General features: G+C 39.9%; 1 protein-coding gene across 1 annotated transcript in view; it reads left to right on the forward strand.

Moving 5' to 3' along the window:
* Window positions 1–4,962, forward strand: part of LOC113140492 (uncharacterized) — a 54,865-nt gene extending 49,903 nt beyond the window's left edge. Inside the window, exons 2-6 of the mRNA XM_026324318.1 lie at window positions 131–212; window positions 1,072–1,457; window positions 1,739–1,910; window positions 2,083–2,177; window positions 4,587–4,962. Of these exons, the coding sequence (XP_026180103.1) occupies window positions 131–212; window positions 1,072–1,457; window positions 1,739–1,910; window positions 2,083–2,177; window positions 4,587–4,737 (886 nt within the window). The 3' untranslated portion in view covers window positions 4,738–4,962. The remainder of the gene's footprint in view (window positions 1–130; window positions 213–1,071; window positions 1,458–1,738; window positions 1,911–2,082; window positions 2,178–4,586) is intronic.
* Window positions 4,963–15,393: the final 10,431 nt, after the last annotated feature.

Below are 15,393 nucleotides of genomic sequence, written 5' to 3' on the forward strand. Positions count from 1 at the left end.
CAGGCCGACTGCCTCCTCTCCGGTCCTGAGGGTTTCGTGAATTAGAGTCCACAAGAGCCACAGCAGGCACAGCTACGCTAACCGGTAGCTAATTACAGGCTCCGTTTGGCGCCTTTGACCGTTCGTGCAGCGCACTGGGCTGGTCCGCTCAGGAGAACTGGTCTGGACGCTTCTCAGACAGTGTCCTGTGTCGAGGCATGCTCCCTCCCCAGGTACGGTCATCTTCCCGTTAGAGCAGGGGTCTCCGTAGCGGTGTGGTCGGGGCTCAGCTCAGGGTCCGACATGGCTGGTTGGAGTCAATAGGCGAGCAGACCTGGACACAGCAGTTGCTGTAAATTCAGGCTTTAAGGTTCATTCAGGATTTGCTATTTAACTTGTACACACTTGAAACGTTACGGCTTCGGCCTGGTCCGTGTGGCTGTAGTCAGTCCAGTGTTTAGTAAGGGGACTCAGGTTGGTCTGGTTTGGTCGTCAGTGCTCGGTTCGGCTCGGCACTGATGTTTTTTGTTGGACAGCTGAAACACTGGATGGACTGAAGCCAGATTTTCTAACCCACACCTGTGCGTTTTATGAGATGAGCTTCATCAGCAGCATCGCTTTGTCTCTTCACAATGACCCGGGCTGTGTTTGCAGTGTAGACATGTTGTGTTCAGTGCAAGTCAACGGTTGGTGTGCACACGTATTTGGATTGGTTACTATAAAAATACCAAGGTAACAGCCTAATAATAAAATGTTGTTTTCCATGTTCATAGTTCAAATTGCACAACCTGGGCTGCACCAAACCTCTATTATAAATTGATTTATAATCCCTCAATTATGTTTTCAATTAATCAGACTTTTTACCAATGAACCAAAATTTTTTTGTCAAAATATTAATTCTATCACAAGCGTTTTCTAATACATGTAATTAAGAAATAAAATAAACAGATTTTTATTATATTTAAGCAGAGCTTAAAGTTTGTTACATTAATAAAGAAGTTTGTTTAATAGAATTTAACACTAAAATCAGACTTTACCCAGACTTTTCTCCTAAGAGCTCCCTTGTTACTGTCTCCCGTTTACTCTACAAAGGCAACGCTGCCCCTCGCTAAAATCAACTGGATATTCCACTTGTGTCCACCAGAGTCACCCACAGCAGTCAAGCTGGCGACCGTTGCAGGAAAGAAGGGGAAGAAGGCTGAGGAGGAGGAGAAGGCTGGAGCAGCAGCAGCCCCAGCAGGGGCGACAGTGGCAGGAACAACAACAACAGCAGCAGCAGCAGCAGCAGCAGCAGCAACAACAACAACAACAACAACAATAACAACAGCAGCAGCAGCAACAGCAGCAGCAACAGCAACAGCAGCAACAGCAACAACGGAGGAGGAGGAGGAAGAGGAGTATGTGGTGGAAAAGGTTTTGGACCGCCGAGTGGTAAAGGGAAAAGTGGAGTTTCTGCTGAAATGGAAGGGGTTCTCAGAGTGAGTTTAACTCCATTGAGGCGACACCTACTTTGAGTCATTAACGTTTAATCCCAGACCTTCTTGGTGTCGTTTACCCAGAGTTTTTGGTGTACGAAAGAAGTTTACTAGCATTGCTAATAATATCAAAACTATAAATTAAGAATTTCAGCATTAATTTTTGGGGCGTTTGAAATCAATAAAAAAGGTTTTAAAAGTAAGAATTTGTTTGAACATGGACTGACTTGGTTTGAGCTTAAACCTCTACCTTTCATGTATGCCCTCCTGCACCCTACTTTTAGTGAGGATAATACGTGGGAGCCGGAGGAGAACCTCGACTGTCCCGATCTTATCGCAGAGTATATGCAGAAACAGAAAGAGAAAGAGGAGAAAAAGAAGGAGAGCAAGAGGAAAGCTCCCAGCGAGGCCTCAGGTGATTCAGAAGAGCGTGGCACCAAAAGGAAAAAGGAGGAGGTGAGCAAATAAGAGCGCTTACTTTAGACTAAATATTAGATCAGACCACAAAATGTAATTATATACAAGTTCTCCACACAGGTGCTTTAGTTATCAGCAATACAACCTCATACCATTTTGTATTTTTCTTTCTTGGTTGTGTATTTTATTGTTCATATACTTCTGTCTCCAGGGTGAGAAGGCGAGAGGTTTTGGCAGAGGTCTGCAGCCAGAGAGGATTATTGGAGCAACAGACTCCAGTGGAGAGCTGATGTTCCTCATGAAGTGGTGGGTCTGTTTATACAAGTCCAGAGTTTGCACTGGGGTCAAGTCTCCCTGTAGAATATTATTTATATAAACAGGGTGATGGGAGAAGTGGATGGGGTGTTTTGTAGTTAAGGAGATGATGTGGTTGTCGGCGTATGAATGTGTGTGTGTGGGCACAGGGTTCTGGACATACTACAGTTTATGGAAGTGTTTTGCACAATAGAAGGTGCTGTTGGAGTAGTCTGGTTTGAAAATGACAGGATGAATTGATCAAGGTTTCAGCAGTGGACATATAGAGGTCCACTGATATGGCTCTTTCTATGCTTGATGCTGATTTTTAGAAATCAGGGCAGCCAGTTATCGATATATGATGCAGGCCGATATGTTAAATGGTTTTCTTTTACTGGGTATTCTCATTTTTTGCCTAAAAGTCGGGGGCGATTGAAGTATCGGACTTCTAGGTGTTCATAGCCCCCATGCGTAATGTGACATTTATACAGGGCTTTAAGCCCAGTGGTCTTTCTGCTGACTCAATCTTGCTCTCTACTTCTCTCCCTCCCCTCTATCAGGTAAACCGCAAACCTAACATCCAATCACAGAATCTATAGGCAAGGCAAATTTATTTGTATTCATACACTACGCAATTCAAAGTGCTTTACAAGGCATATAATGACATTAAAAGCATTGAAAAGAGCATCTAAAATCAAAGACATTTAACATAAAATAAATTTAAGTCAAAGTAAATTAAAATAAGACATAAAAGCACATTAAGAAAACAAGGATGAACAATTATTTGAAGGCAGCAGTAAAGTGTTTTCAGTCCTGATTTGAATGAGCTGATAGTTTGAGCAGACCTCAGGTGTTCAGGTGTTATAATCTAACATGAGGTTATCAATTGATCCATATCAATAACATTAGAACAGTTTTCCAGTTAGTGAGGTATTGTTCAATGCTTCAATTTACAAATGTGATGTAAACATATTTATAACAAATATGTATAATTTGACTTAGCTCATGTTAATGTGGGCAAATTAGCCATGTGGAGCAAAGTAACCACCTTTAATGTAAAGTTTTCTTTCATTTGTTAATGAAGTATAATCACAATACTTTATAATACTGCATATTTTTGCTATTTCATCTCCACTTAAAAATAATAAAGTGCATCAATTAGCTCTTTACCTGATAATTGTGTAATAAGTCAGCTAACATTAATAATGCCTGACTGTACTTGTGGTTTTAATCTTCACTGCTTTGTACATCTTCTTCTAGGTTGCTTTTATGTGCACAATGGATTCCAACAACACTGTGCTGCATGCAGATGCGTCTGCCTTTTAATCAGCTTAATATGCTCAGCCATTGGCTTATGTCAGTGATGTTAAATAGCGAAAATTGACCTGTCGAACTCTATGAGCAATGGTAGGTGTGAGGAAACCGTGCTTTATTTTTGAGGTAGTTAAGGCTGTTTTTAAAGTTTGGTTAAAGTGGTTTTGGAATGAGAGGGATTGATCAAAAATAATGTCTAGATTCAGGACCTGGGAGGAAGGGAGGACACAGGGGTTGCCCGTGGTGAAAGAAGTTTCCAGTGTTTTGGGAACTAATTTGTTGTAGTTGAGCTTGTGGAAGTTTGCTTGCATCCATGCTATTATCTGGTCTAGAACTACCGTAAAGGATGGAGTACTGGGAGTGGTAATAGGTTGGTGGAATTTACTGGGTGTCTTTATCGCAGTGAATTGAGTCTATTTTCTGATGTTTTCATGTTGGAGCAGGGACCTACAACCAAACCATGGTGGACTTATTGATAGAGATTGGCACTGGACAAGGTGTGGTTGTTGATGCTGATAAAATACAGATGTTACCCAGGAGAGCAGTGTCTGTGATGTTGTGGATTGCAGGTGGGACAGAAGAATGGAGTGATGGTGTTGAAGGCTACTTTTTTTGGTGACTTATATAAATCCGTCTGTAGGTATATTACTCAAGTCATAGTTAAAGCTGGTGTTGTTCTGGACTATTACATTTACAGGTGTTTTTTTTTTTTTTTCTTTCTCCCTTCCCACTCACATTAAATGATTGACACATTATTACAAAAAACACTAAATGGTATCTTTAGATAAATGCATAAATATGACAAAAAATTGCCTGCGTGTAAAATCATGAATCGCGTGCCAAATGAGAGCACTGTCCTGGAGAACAACTGTGGTTATCCCCGTTTACTGCTCGGTTAAAACTGGTAGTTGGTATTTGTGGGAGGAAGTAAATGATCGAGTGTACTGTCTAACATTTCTCTCTTTACATGTCTCTGCCTCATGTGTTTCTCCTTCGTCTTTGCCCTTTGTCCTTTGTCCTCCCATTCTTCTCTCCCTGTCTACTCCTCGTTCTGTTTACTGGTGTCTCTTGTTGCTTTGTTTATCCCTTTTCTCTCTGCACTACCAGGAAGAACTCAGATGAGGCTGATCTTGTCCCAGCCAAGGAGGCTAATGTCAAATGTCCCCAGGTGGTCATCTCTTTCTATGAGGAGCGCCTGACCTGGCACTCATACCCCACAGAAGAGGAGGAGAAGAAAGAGGAGGAGAAAAAAGACTAGATGAGTGGAGGAGTAGGTGAGGAAATATGGAGGTATAGGGCAGGAATTCAACTGATGAACTGTTGTCCAAGATAGTCAACTCTTGCAGCCACTTTGGCAACAATTTGCCATTGTAGCTGACAGAGAAGTCTGCTTTCCTGCCATGGAAGGTGACCAGCAGGTGCTTTCCGCAAAAGATGCTCCCACCTGTATCTCAACTGAAAATGACTTTTTTTTTTTTTTTTTTTTTTTTTTTAAAAAAGAGGTATGTTGACATTTGGTGTCTTTCATTAGTTTTTTTCCTCACCAGGAACATGTCACTTGAATGAGAGTTGGTGCCTTTGTTCTAGTATTCTTCCTTGGTGTCAAACTGAATACAGTGACTAACATTAGTGTTAGTCTCCTACAGTTGGTGACAAGTGCCTGGTGTGTACAGGAATATACTGCAAGCTGTCAAGTTACCTCTTTAACATGTGCATTCATGTGAGTCTTTGTCTGTGGCTGGCAAGTTTGTCTGTCCTCCAGTCCCTGGTCCTCTTTTAGAAGTCCTGTTTTAAAATTTCATGAGCTGGAAGTTGGAAGTGACCAGTAAACTGTGGTGACTTGGAGATGACAAACTTCCCTTGTGTTCTGTCAGGAAATACTGGAGGGAACTTCTTTTGAAAGGGAAAGAATTGAGACAAGGTCGTAAGGAGAGGAGAAAGAATGAACAGAAACCATTTCTCTTTCAGTATTTGATTCTTTGTGCCACCTGAGTTCTCATTATTGCTAACATAATGCTGTTCATTTATAACTCAAATACCAAATGGTGACTACATTTCCCTCTAACATGGACAGGAGTAGTTACCTGAAATGACCACCAGTCACTGGCATTGGCCCTTACCTACCAATCAGTATGGCAGCTAGCCAGCCACTGTTCAAAACTGCTACACTTGTCTGTTGAAACCATTCCAACCACGAATAGTGCTGCAGCTTGTATTTGGCTTCCTTTTTCTTTTAAAGTAAAACTAATGAAGAAAGAGGGTGTTTTTTCAAATTGTTTTGATTGACAGAAACTAAGTAGATAAGTCATTCTCATGGACTGAGAAAGTGCTGTGTCTTCACTGGCCATTTTCACTCACCAAGTCCAATATATGTTGGAAACCACAGGAAGTGTAAAGACTTCAACTCGTTGGCAGCTGTGACCGGTTTGAATCACAAATTATCAAGCCACTTCAGCAGTTTTAGTCACTGTTTTTAATGGCTATAGGACTGGCTGGTTACCTGCCAAAGTGGCTGGTAGAATGTGTACATTTAGCAGCTACAGCAAGGTCAGCATCTGGCTGCTGAGTGATGAGCACCTCGATGGACTTCAGGTGAAGATCTGCATAAAGCATACAAGTGTCTCAAATGTTCAGGCTCAGTGTTAGGATGGACAGTGTGTTGGACTGAGCATCTGAAAATATACAGCTCCTTTACCTTATTTTGCCACTGTCATGATTCAGGAAGTTATCATTTATGGAGTAAGCCAAAATAGTCTTGATTAGCTCAGTGCAGGAACTGAAGATCACAAGAAAATAAATGCAATGTGTCACCTGTGACCATATTAGAATATCTGTATAAGCCTCACAAATCCTGTTGGTCGACCTTTGAATGAAAGGAGTTAACTTCTCCATTACTATTTACAAGGTAGAAGGTCATGATGTTGGTTGAGCTGCAGTGACAAGATTTCCTATTGGGTAATCATCAGTTATATTTTGCACCTAACTGTATTAAGTGTGGATCAGGAGTGTGAGACCGACATCATTACATAATCAAGTGTAGTAAAAAGCAGAGAGAACAATGTTAACTCTGTAGGCTGTACATGAATCTACTCTGCCAGCAAGTTTGGCACAAAACCAACCCCCAGTTTGGTTTAACTGGTGAAAAGTGGCCTGTTAATTCTGCTGCTTCGGCTAGTAGGTTGAGGTTTTCTGATGTGACTGATGCTCTATCACTCAGTAGATCTGTGCTCCATAACATAACTGTTGTAATGATAGTGGGTGGTATGATTAAAGTCTGTTTGACATGCTTATTTTTAATCTTCAAACACGCTCAGCCTTTGTTTTGTGTGCTAAATTTTCTCTTGCACTGCACAGGCAGCATTCATCGCATAACTGAGCACATTTTAGTAGTTCATGATTCATTGTGCTTGCAGACTATCTTGAGTGTAACATTTTGATATTTACAAAATGAAAATAGAACATCGGCATGATTACCGGTCCATATGAGGGGCCTTTCTCTGCTGTTTGCTTTAACAGTTCATGTGTTGATGGTAGCCTGGCAGTGCTTATTTCTATGTATACTGTACTTTTAAAACTAGCATAGTATCCTCCTCTGTTAGCAGACCATGGTTAGCTAGTTCAAATCCTCTCTGTATTGTTTGCTTTGGCTAGAGTGGCTGCAGATTTGACTCTGGGAACGTATCACAAGTGTCAACACAGCAGCTGCTTTAAGTCTGTTTCTTTTTAAATAAGCCCTAATTCTCAGTAAGATGTTGTGGGAGATGTACTAAGTCAAAGCAGTAAGCTACAATACAACGGTTCAGATTTGAACTCGTCAAATCTGAGCCGTGTGTAAGCATATGGAAGCTTCTGCTGCACATCATGCAGAAACACCAGGCAGTGAAATGAAGCAAACATTCATACACTTGAGTGAGACCATCTCTGTGAAATCTTTGGCCTGTCCTTGTCTTTGTCAGAAGCTGAATCATGGGTCAATATGTGTGAACCTTTTAACTTTGTAGTGTGAGTTGGTTCAGTTGTAAATACAGTTTCTACCATTTGAAGTTTAACTTCTGACTTTAAGCTATCTGTGAATCTCTTGGATGTTCTGGCCTTCGTTTCTCCACTGTGTATGTCAGTGTTGTCACTAAAGTGTCCCATGCTCAGACTGCTTTCTGTTCAGCTGACAGGAAGGGATTGAATTAGCATCACCTGGGTATGTTAGTTAGTTTTATATCTGGTCTCTGACAGTTTTCTCTGTAGTTAGTGATTTAGCTTGTGTTGTCCTGTTGCATGTATATTGTTTTTACTTGAAATGTCATTGTCATGGCTGATTTACTTTTGTCTCGTCTGGACAATAAAGTTTTTTTTTTTTTATTTTATTTTATTTTTTTGTTGTTTTTTTGTAACTGTTTCTATTCAAGCAGTCTTTATTTGAATGTCACACAATGGGACAAATACAGCCACACTTATGAGGGTGTCTGGTACAGACACCAAAACAGGACACAAATGAATATAACCACAGTGCCACATTGATTCATTTCCACAATTGTTGCAACATTTCTGAGGAGAGAGGCCTGGATATGACATATCTCATTTGAGTTGCTTTTAGAATATTCCTTTCATGTTCCCATTTTACATGGTATAGACCAACTAATCACACGTCTGTTGTCCTACATCATGCCATTTGACTTTCTTCCCTCTATAATTTGGCTGTCATCATACAGTTCATGCCATGTACTGTTCTGGGTATTTCATTTTTAATTTTACTTGTCGTGCACATAGATGATGTCGTCTTCAACAGCAGGCATATTCTGTACTTTCATTCAGCAGTACTTTTATACTGCAGTGATAAACGCGGAGGTACTGTGATGCCAAATGAAAGGAAAATTTTCGCATGTGCTGTGTTTAGGTGTTACTTAAATTCTTTTTAACAAATAGACTCGGGACAAACTCCGCGAAGATTGTATAGAAGTTTTACTTGCAAAGAGTAACAGTCACACAGCACCTTAGTACAGCATGAGGGTCACTGGCTGCTTGCAGCCCAACACGTCAGTTTTCATGGTAACACAAAAGGGAGGTGATTTCCCACAGAAAGACATCTGGGCCCTTATCAAATAGTCAAGGTCAGAGTAAACGTCTCACTGAGAGTGGAAATTATATTTCCATAATACTCAATAGGCCCTATTCCGAAGCGTTTAATTTCTCTAACACATCCCTCCTGTTTATGCTCAGCATAACTACTATATGAAAATGTTTAGCAGATCATTAATAATTATTCTAGTAAAACACACAGTAAGATCAGAGTTACTATTATTGGAAAAACAGTAAAATCAAATAACAAGATCACAATCACAACTCAGCTGATTAGCATACTGAAATATCACTTGTAGAAGTGAGAGGTAAATGTCATAACTTTCTGTCTTTATGGGCAAACATAACATCACTTTCTGTAGGAATTTTCAATGTTGGAGTCATTCGTGCCTTACAGTTCAGAAGTTAAGACAAATTTATCATAGTAGATGAAGGGTCACAGTCACTTCTTCCTTCATTGGCTCTGGAGGACTTTCAGGGTCCTGGTCATCCTGTGAAATGGACTGATACATTTGTTTAATTGCTGTATCAAGGCGTTGACAAAGGCCTCTGAAAAAGAAGTTAGTGAATCAGAGGAGATTAGCCCCATGGTATAATTTACATATTCGTACCTTAAAGCAGGCATCACGAAGGCTGGAAAGGAAGTGGCGTTCCACAAATTAAGAGGAATTTTTTCTAGCCTGGATAAACAATAAAAAAGCTCTCTATAAAGCCAGAACTGCATACTATTCATCACTAATAGAGGAAAATAAAAACATACCCAGGTTTCTTTTCAGCACTGTAGCAAGGCTGACAAAAAGTCACAGCTCTGTTGAGCCCAGTGTTTCCTTAGCTCTCAGCAGTGATGACTTTTTCTTTACAAATAAAATCACAACTATTAGAGATAAAATTCGGCAGATGCTTCCTATAGCTGCCATAAATGAATCTTCTACTACAGTAGCTCTTGAATCATCTGTAGGACCTCAGTTATGTTTAGACTGCTTCTCTCCCATAGATCTCTCTGAATTCACATCAGTAGTTGCTTCATCGAAATCATCGTCTCTTAGACCCCATCCCGACTAGGCTGATTAAAGACACCCTGCCATTAATTAACTCATCTTTATTAGACTTAGTAAATTTATTTCTAGTAGTATCAGGCTACGTACCACAGGCCTTTAAGACTGCAGTAATCAAACCCCTACTCAAAAAGCCTAGTCTTGATCCAGGAGTCTTGGCTAATTATAGAACAATATCCAACCTACCATTTATTTCTAAAATTCTTGAAAAAGCTGTTGCTAGGCAGCTATCAGACCACTTACACAGGAATGAACTATTTGAAGATTTTCAATCAGGATTTAGAGCACATCATAGTACAGAAACAGCACTGTTGAAAGTTACCAACGATCTTCTCTTAGCCTCAGATAATGGACTTGTTTCTATACTTGTCCTCCTAGACCTTAGTGCTGCATTCGACACCATTGACCACAACATCTTATTGCAGAGACTGGAGCATGTGACTGGTATCAGAGGAACAGCGTTAAAATGGTTCCAATCCTATTTATCGGACAGATTCCAGTTTGTTCATGTCCATGATGAACCTTCCACACGAACAAAAGTTAGTTATGGAGTTCCACAAGGCTCTGTGCTAGGACCGATTCTGTTCACCCTGTACATGCTTCCTTTAGGCAGTGTTATTAGGAAGCACTCTATTAATTCCCACTGCTATGCAGATGACACTCAGTTGTATCTATCTATTAAACCTGTTAACACAAACCAGTTAACCAGACTTCAAGCGTGTCTAACTGACATAAAGTCCTGGATGACCAGTAAATTTGTACTTTTAAATTCAGAGAAAACAGAAGTTATTCTATTTGGGCCTAAAAACCCCAGAAATAACTTTCCTAAAATTATAGCTAATGTAAGGGAAATTAAACATTTAGGTTAGCATAAAAGAAGAAGTTGCTTGTGTAATAAGAGTATAGGACAGCTAATAGTTGATTATTAATTATTAGGGCATAGACAGTTGAGTTTGCATAGGTTTGTATGTTATGATAAAATACGTTTTATAAAGAGTTGTGCATCATGCACTACATGAGGAAGTGAAAAGAGACCCACACACAAAGTTTTCACATGGGCAGTAGGGAAAATTGCCAAGTTTTCCCTATAAGGACTTAAAGCGCTCCAAGGAAGGACTGTGGAATGTGCCAAGAGGGTGGGCCTGTGCATGTGCACCGACGAAGGAGGGGCTAAGTCTAAACCACAGCCGCCCCATCTATAGTGAGCCAATAGAATTTATTGTTGTACTTAAATACATACTCATTGAACTCAAGATTGTCATCTCTCTTCTGTGGAGTTGGTTGCAGATTAACAGCTTGCTGGCTGAGATTTACAACACAGAAGAGGGTCCTTGTACAAGCTTTTTGGAATTTCAATTAAAAGCATATATTTTTGAAAGAAGTCTTCTCCTCTGCTTTTTCAACAAAAGAACATGCCTTAACACTACTTTAGACGGCATAGCCCTGGCCTCCAGTACTACTGTGAAAAACCTTGGAGTTATTTTTGACCAGGACAGTTAACTTTAACTCACACATAAAACAAATCTCTATCCTGTCTCAAAATGACGCAGAAAAACTAGTCCATGCATTTTTGTTACCTCAAAGCTAGATTACTGTAACTCATTACTAACTGATGTCCCAGTATCTCCATAAAAAGCCTCCAGTTAATCCAGAATGCTGCGAGAGATCATATTTCTCCTATATTGGCTTCTCTTCATTGGCTCCCTGTAAAATACAGAACAGAATTTAAAATCCTTCTTCTCACATGCAAATCCCTTCATAATCAAGCTCCTTCATACCTTAAAGACCTCATAGTACCATATTATCCCAATAGACCACTTCGCTCTAGAGTGCAGGTCTACTTGTGGTTCCCAGAGTTTCCAAAAGTAGAATGGGAGGCAGAGCCTTTAGCTATCAAGCTCCTCTCCTGTGGAACCAGCTCCCAGTCTGGATTCAGGAGACAGACACTCTCTGTACTTTTAATTCAATTCAATTCAATTCAATTCTGTTAGTATAGTTCCAAATCACAATACAAACTCATCTCAAGGCACTTTTACTGTCCCCACCAACCTGCAGTGTCTATTTGTTGTTTATGGTTGCTGTTCTTTTCCCTCTCCTCTATCCACTCACCCCAATCGGTCGAGGCAGATGGCCGCCTGGTTCTGCTAGAGGTTTTTTCTTCCGTTAAAGGGAGTTTTTCCTCTCCACTCTCACCAAGTGCTTGCTCATAAGGGAATTGATGGGTTTTTTGTTTTTGTAAAGTGTCTTGATGAATTTGTATTGTGATTTGGCGCTATACAAATAAAATTGAATTGAATTTAATTGAATTTGAGTCTCATTGGCCCAAAAGATAAAAGTGGGCACATCAGTAGCTCTTTTTGTCCTAGGTTTTGTTTTGGTGTTGTTCATGGCATTACCTGGCTGTTGCAATTCCTTCTCAAGGGATGAAAATATACCAGGTCTTATCTCAGTGGAGTTAGTAGCATTCTCTGGCTGTTGCAAACACTTCTTGAGAAATTGGCATAATTGTGGTCAGCAATATGACAGTCAACATGCTTATTGTCAGTTTCACCCCACAAAACACTCTAAAGGGGTGCAAGGGTCAATATATTGGACCTTCCATGGCAAAATGCACTTCTGAGCAGTCTTCTCCCCAGGTCACTCTATTCCTCACTCACCTAATTCCCCTGGGGGTGGTTGGTTTCTTCACTGGTTTGAGACGAGTGGTTCCACCCCCCTTTGTAGCCAGATTTCACCACAGGTTAGTTGGAGTTTAGAGGGAGTCCTTGTTGGTTTGACAGAATTACTCAGACAGTACCTCTTTACAGTGTGTTACATGAATCCAGGAAGGTCTTTCAACGATTCTTACAACCATGGGTGTGGACAGCAGTACTTGGTAAGGTCCTTCCCAGCACAGAGAAAACCAATACTTCCTCTTGATGATTTTTACAAAGACCCAGTCTCCTGGTTTCACTCTAGAGTCAGGTTCAGGCTCAGGACCCTCCTGTTGTGCATTAATCACAGATGCAACATTTTTATTATTCAACATTTTTGCCATGTAATCAGCAATGGTCTCAGTTGTGAACATCCTCCTTGATGAATGGTTTTAACTCAGGAAGATGATAACACTGGACTAAGATGTTTAATTACCTGATTTACAAAATATGTACCATTATTACAATAGATTTTCTCTGGAATTCCAAATCTGGTAATAATAGTAGTTGTCAGTGTTTTAGCTGCTGTTAGTGCATCAGGATGCTTTGCTGGAAACACTTCAATCCATTTAGTTAATGCATCAATGATCACTACACAGTATTTCTTTCCCTCACAGTTATTTAATTCTATCCATGCAAAAGTGTTGAAAGGATATTCAGGTGGTGGAAACTTTCCACTATTTCTTGTCACAGTCTGTCCCTGTGGATTATTTTTGCACATATTTCACATTGCTAACAATTTTTTTTAGAGTAGTTTTTAAAACCATATGTTGTAAACACTATGTTTACTAATCTACCATCCCTCCTGCTGACGTATGCACATTAGCATGCGTCAGTACAGCGGCATATCTAAATAAACCTTTAGATAACACTACTTTTCATCTTTACATCTTCAAACGTTATTGTCATTTAATTTACTCTCTTCTCTCTTTGTTTTTGTTGTTACCCATGAGTCTTTTCATTTCTAAGGTGTACTGTTCTGCATGTCCTTAAATATCTGCTCATCAAGATGTTCAACTGTAACTGTAGCTTGTAAAGGCAGTGGTTTCTGTGCTACTAGTTTAGCAACTTCGTCAGCTTTACAATTGCCAAAAGAAATCATGTCTATTCCTCACATTTGTATTGCACTTACAATTAGCAACCTTTTTAGGTAATTACACAGCATCTAACAGCTGTAAAATAAGATCTTTGTGTGTGATGGTCTTACCAAATGATGTAATCATTCCTCTGTTCTTCCACTGCTGAGCAAACACATGCACAGTTGAAAATCCATAATTGCTATCAGTGTAAATATTAACTACTTTTCCTTCTCCTAATTTACAAGCTTCTGTTAAGGTAATAAGTCTCACTGCCTGCAATGATAAATGAGATGGTAGTGATTCAGCTTTAAAAACATTTTTAAGGGTTACAACAGTATATCCTGTAGAATTAGATTTTTTTTTGTTGTTTTTTTTTGTTTACAAGATCCATCTACAAACATTGTCATTTCAGCTTTATAAGGTGTGTCAGTTTGGTCAACCCTGGGCAACACTATTCTCAGTTTCAGCAATACAGTGGTGGCTCACCATCCTCAGCTATAGGCATTAATGTAGCAGGGTTGAGAGTTGTACATCGTTCAATAGTGAGATGTGGCTGCATGTAGTCATGCAGGATAAATGTCTACCTGGTGACATGTATGCTATCTTGTTTTGCAACAACAGGACAGAGACTGCATGTGGAAACTTTAGTGTTAGAGGATGGACAACATGATGTTTGCTGAAGCTTGGACATGGTCATGGAGGCTGCAATAACAGCTTGAATACATACAGGCATTGCTCTTGCTATTGAATGCAACTGGGTAGAATAATAAGTAATAGGCCTGTTTTTGTCCCCATAGGGCTGAGTCAGCACTGAAGTCATGTGACCATTTTTACAATCAACAGTTTGCATAAAACATTTTTCATAGTTAGGCAGTCCTAAAACAGAGGTGCTGGTCAAGGTCTTTTTAAGATCATTAAAGGCTTTTTCTGCAATTTCAGTCATTTTATTTTATCATAAGTTGCCATAGGTGTGTCATAAATCAATTTCAACAATGGACTAGACAACTCTGAATAGTTTGGTATCCATGCTCTGCAGAGGTTTGTCGTACTTAAGAAAGACATCATCTGTCTTTTAGTTTGTGGTTTTGGTGCTTTAAGTATAGCTTCTTTTCTGTCTGAGTCTAGAGCTCTCCCTTGCTGTGAAAGGTTGTGACCTAGGTATTTAACTTTCTTTTTCCACAGCTGTAGTTTCTTACTCACTTTGTGTCCCTATTCTGCTAGAAACTTAAGCAGAGCTATGGTGTCTGTTTGACATTCTTCTTGTGTTTCAGAGCATATCAAAATATCATCTACATACAAAAGTATTTGACTTCCTGTTGGAGGAGAAAACATAGCTACGAATTGATTTATAAGCTTTTGTACCAAAAAGGAATCTGATCTTCAAGCCTTGCACCAGCAATGTTACTTTAGCCTTTTTTTCTTAAAGCATAATTTAAGTTATTATGGCTCTTCATGGCTCAAATGTTAGCTTCAGTTAGATCTGAGTCTTTTTCTGCTGTTCAGTGTGTGTATTTTGCACCTGACCTTTTTTTGTTGTCTAATCATGCAGAGTAGCCTGCTCCTCCCTCTTGCTGCAGCATGTCTTTCTCTGTGGGCAGTTCTTAGCCCACTAGCCTGTCTTTTTACAGACATAGCAGCAGTCATGATCAACTATCTGCTGTCTGCCAGGTCTCTGGCCGCGACCTCATCTCCAACCCCTGCCCCGGCCATCAAGCCATGCTTGTCACCCTGGAAATAACACCCAGAAACCATTTCATTCTCATAGTTAGTGAAAAACACTTCAGCCGTTTTTCTAACTTTCTTTTGTGCTTTTGCTCTTTGTTGGAGGACAGTGGCTAATTTTTTGTCTGTGTTAGGACACAGGTTTGCCAGCCAATTTGATACTTTTGAATAAATCCTGAAATTTCAGGTTTGAGGCCATTTAAGAAGGCATTCTTTAACTGCTACGGCCCATCCCATTTTCTGCAGCACCTTCAGGTACTGGTATTTCATGTCTTCACACCTTTAAACACAC

This window comes from Mastacembelus armatus, chromosome 8, assembly GCF_900324485.2.
Source record: "Mastacembelus armatus chromosome 8, fMasArm1.2, whole genome shotgun sequence".
In the NCBI taxonomy this organism is placed as follows: domain Eukaryota; kingdom Metazoa; phylum Chordata; class Actinopteri; order Synbranchiformes; family Mastacembelidae; genus Mastacembelus; species Mastacembelus armatus.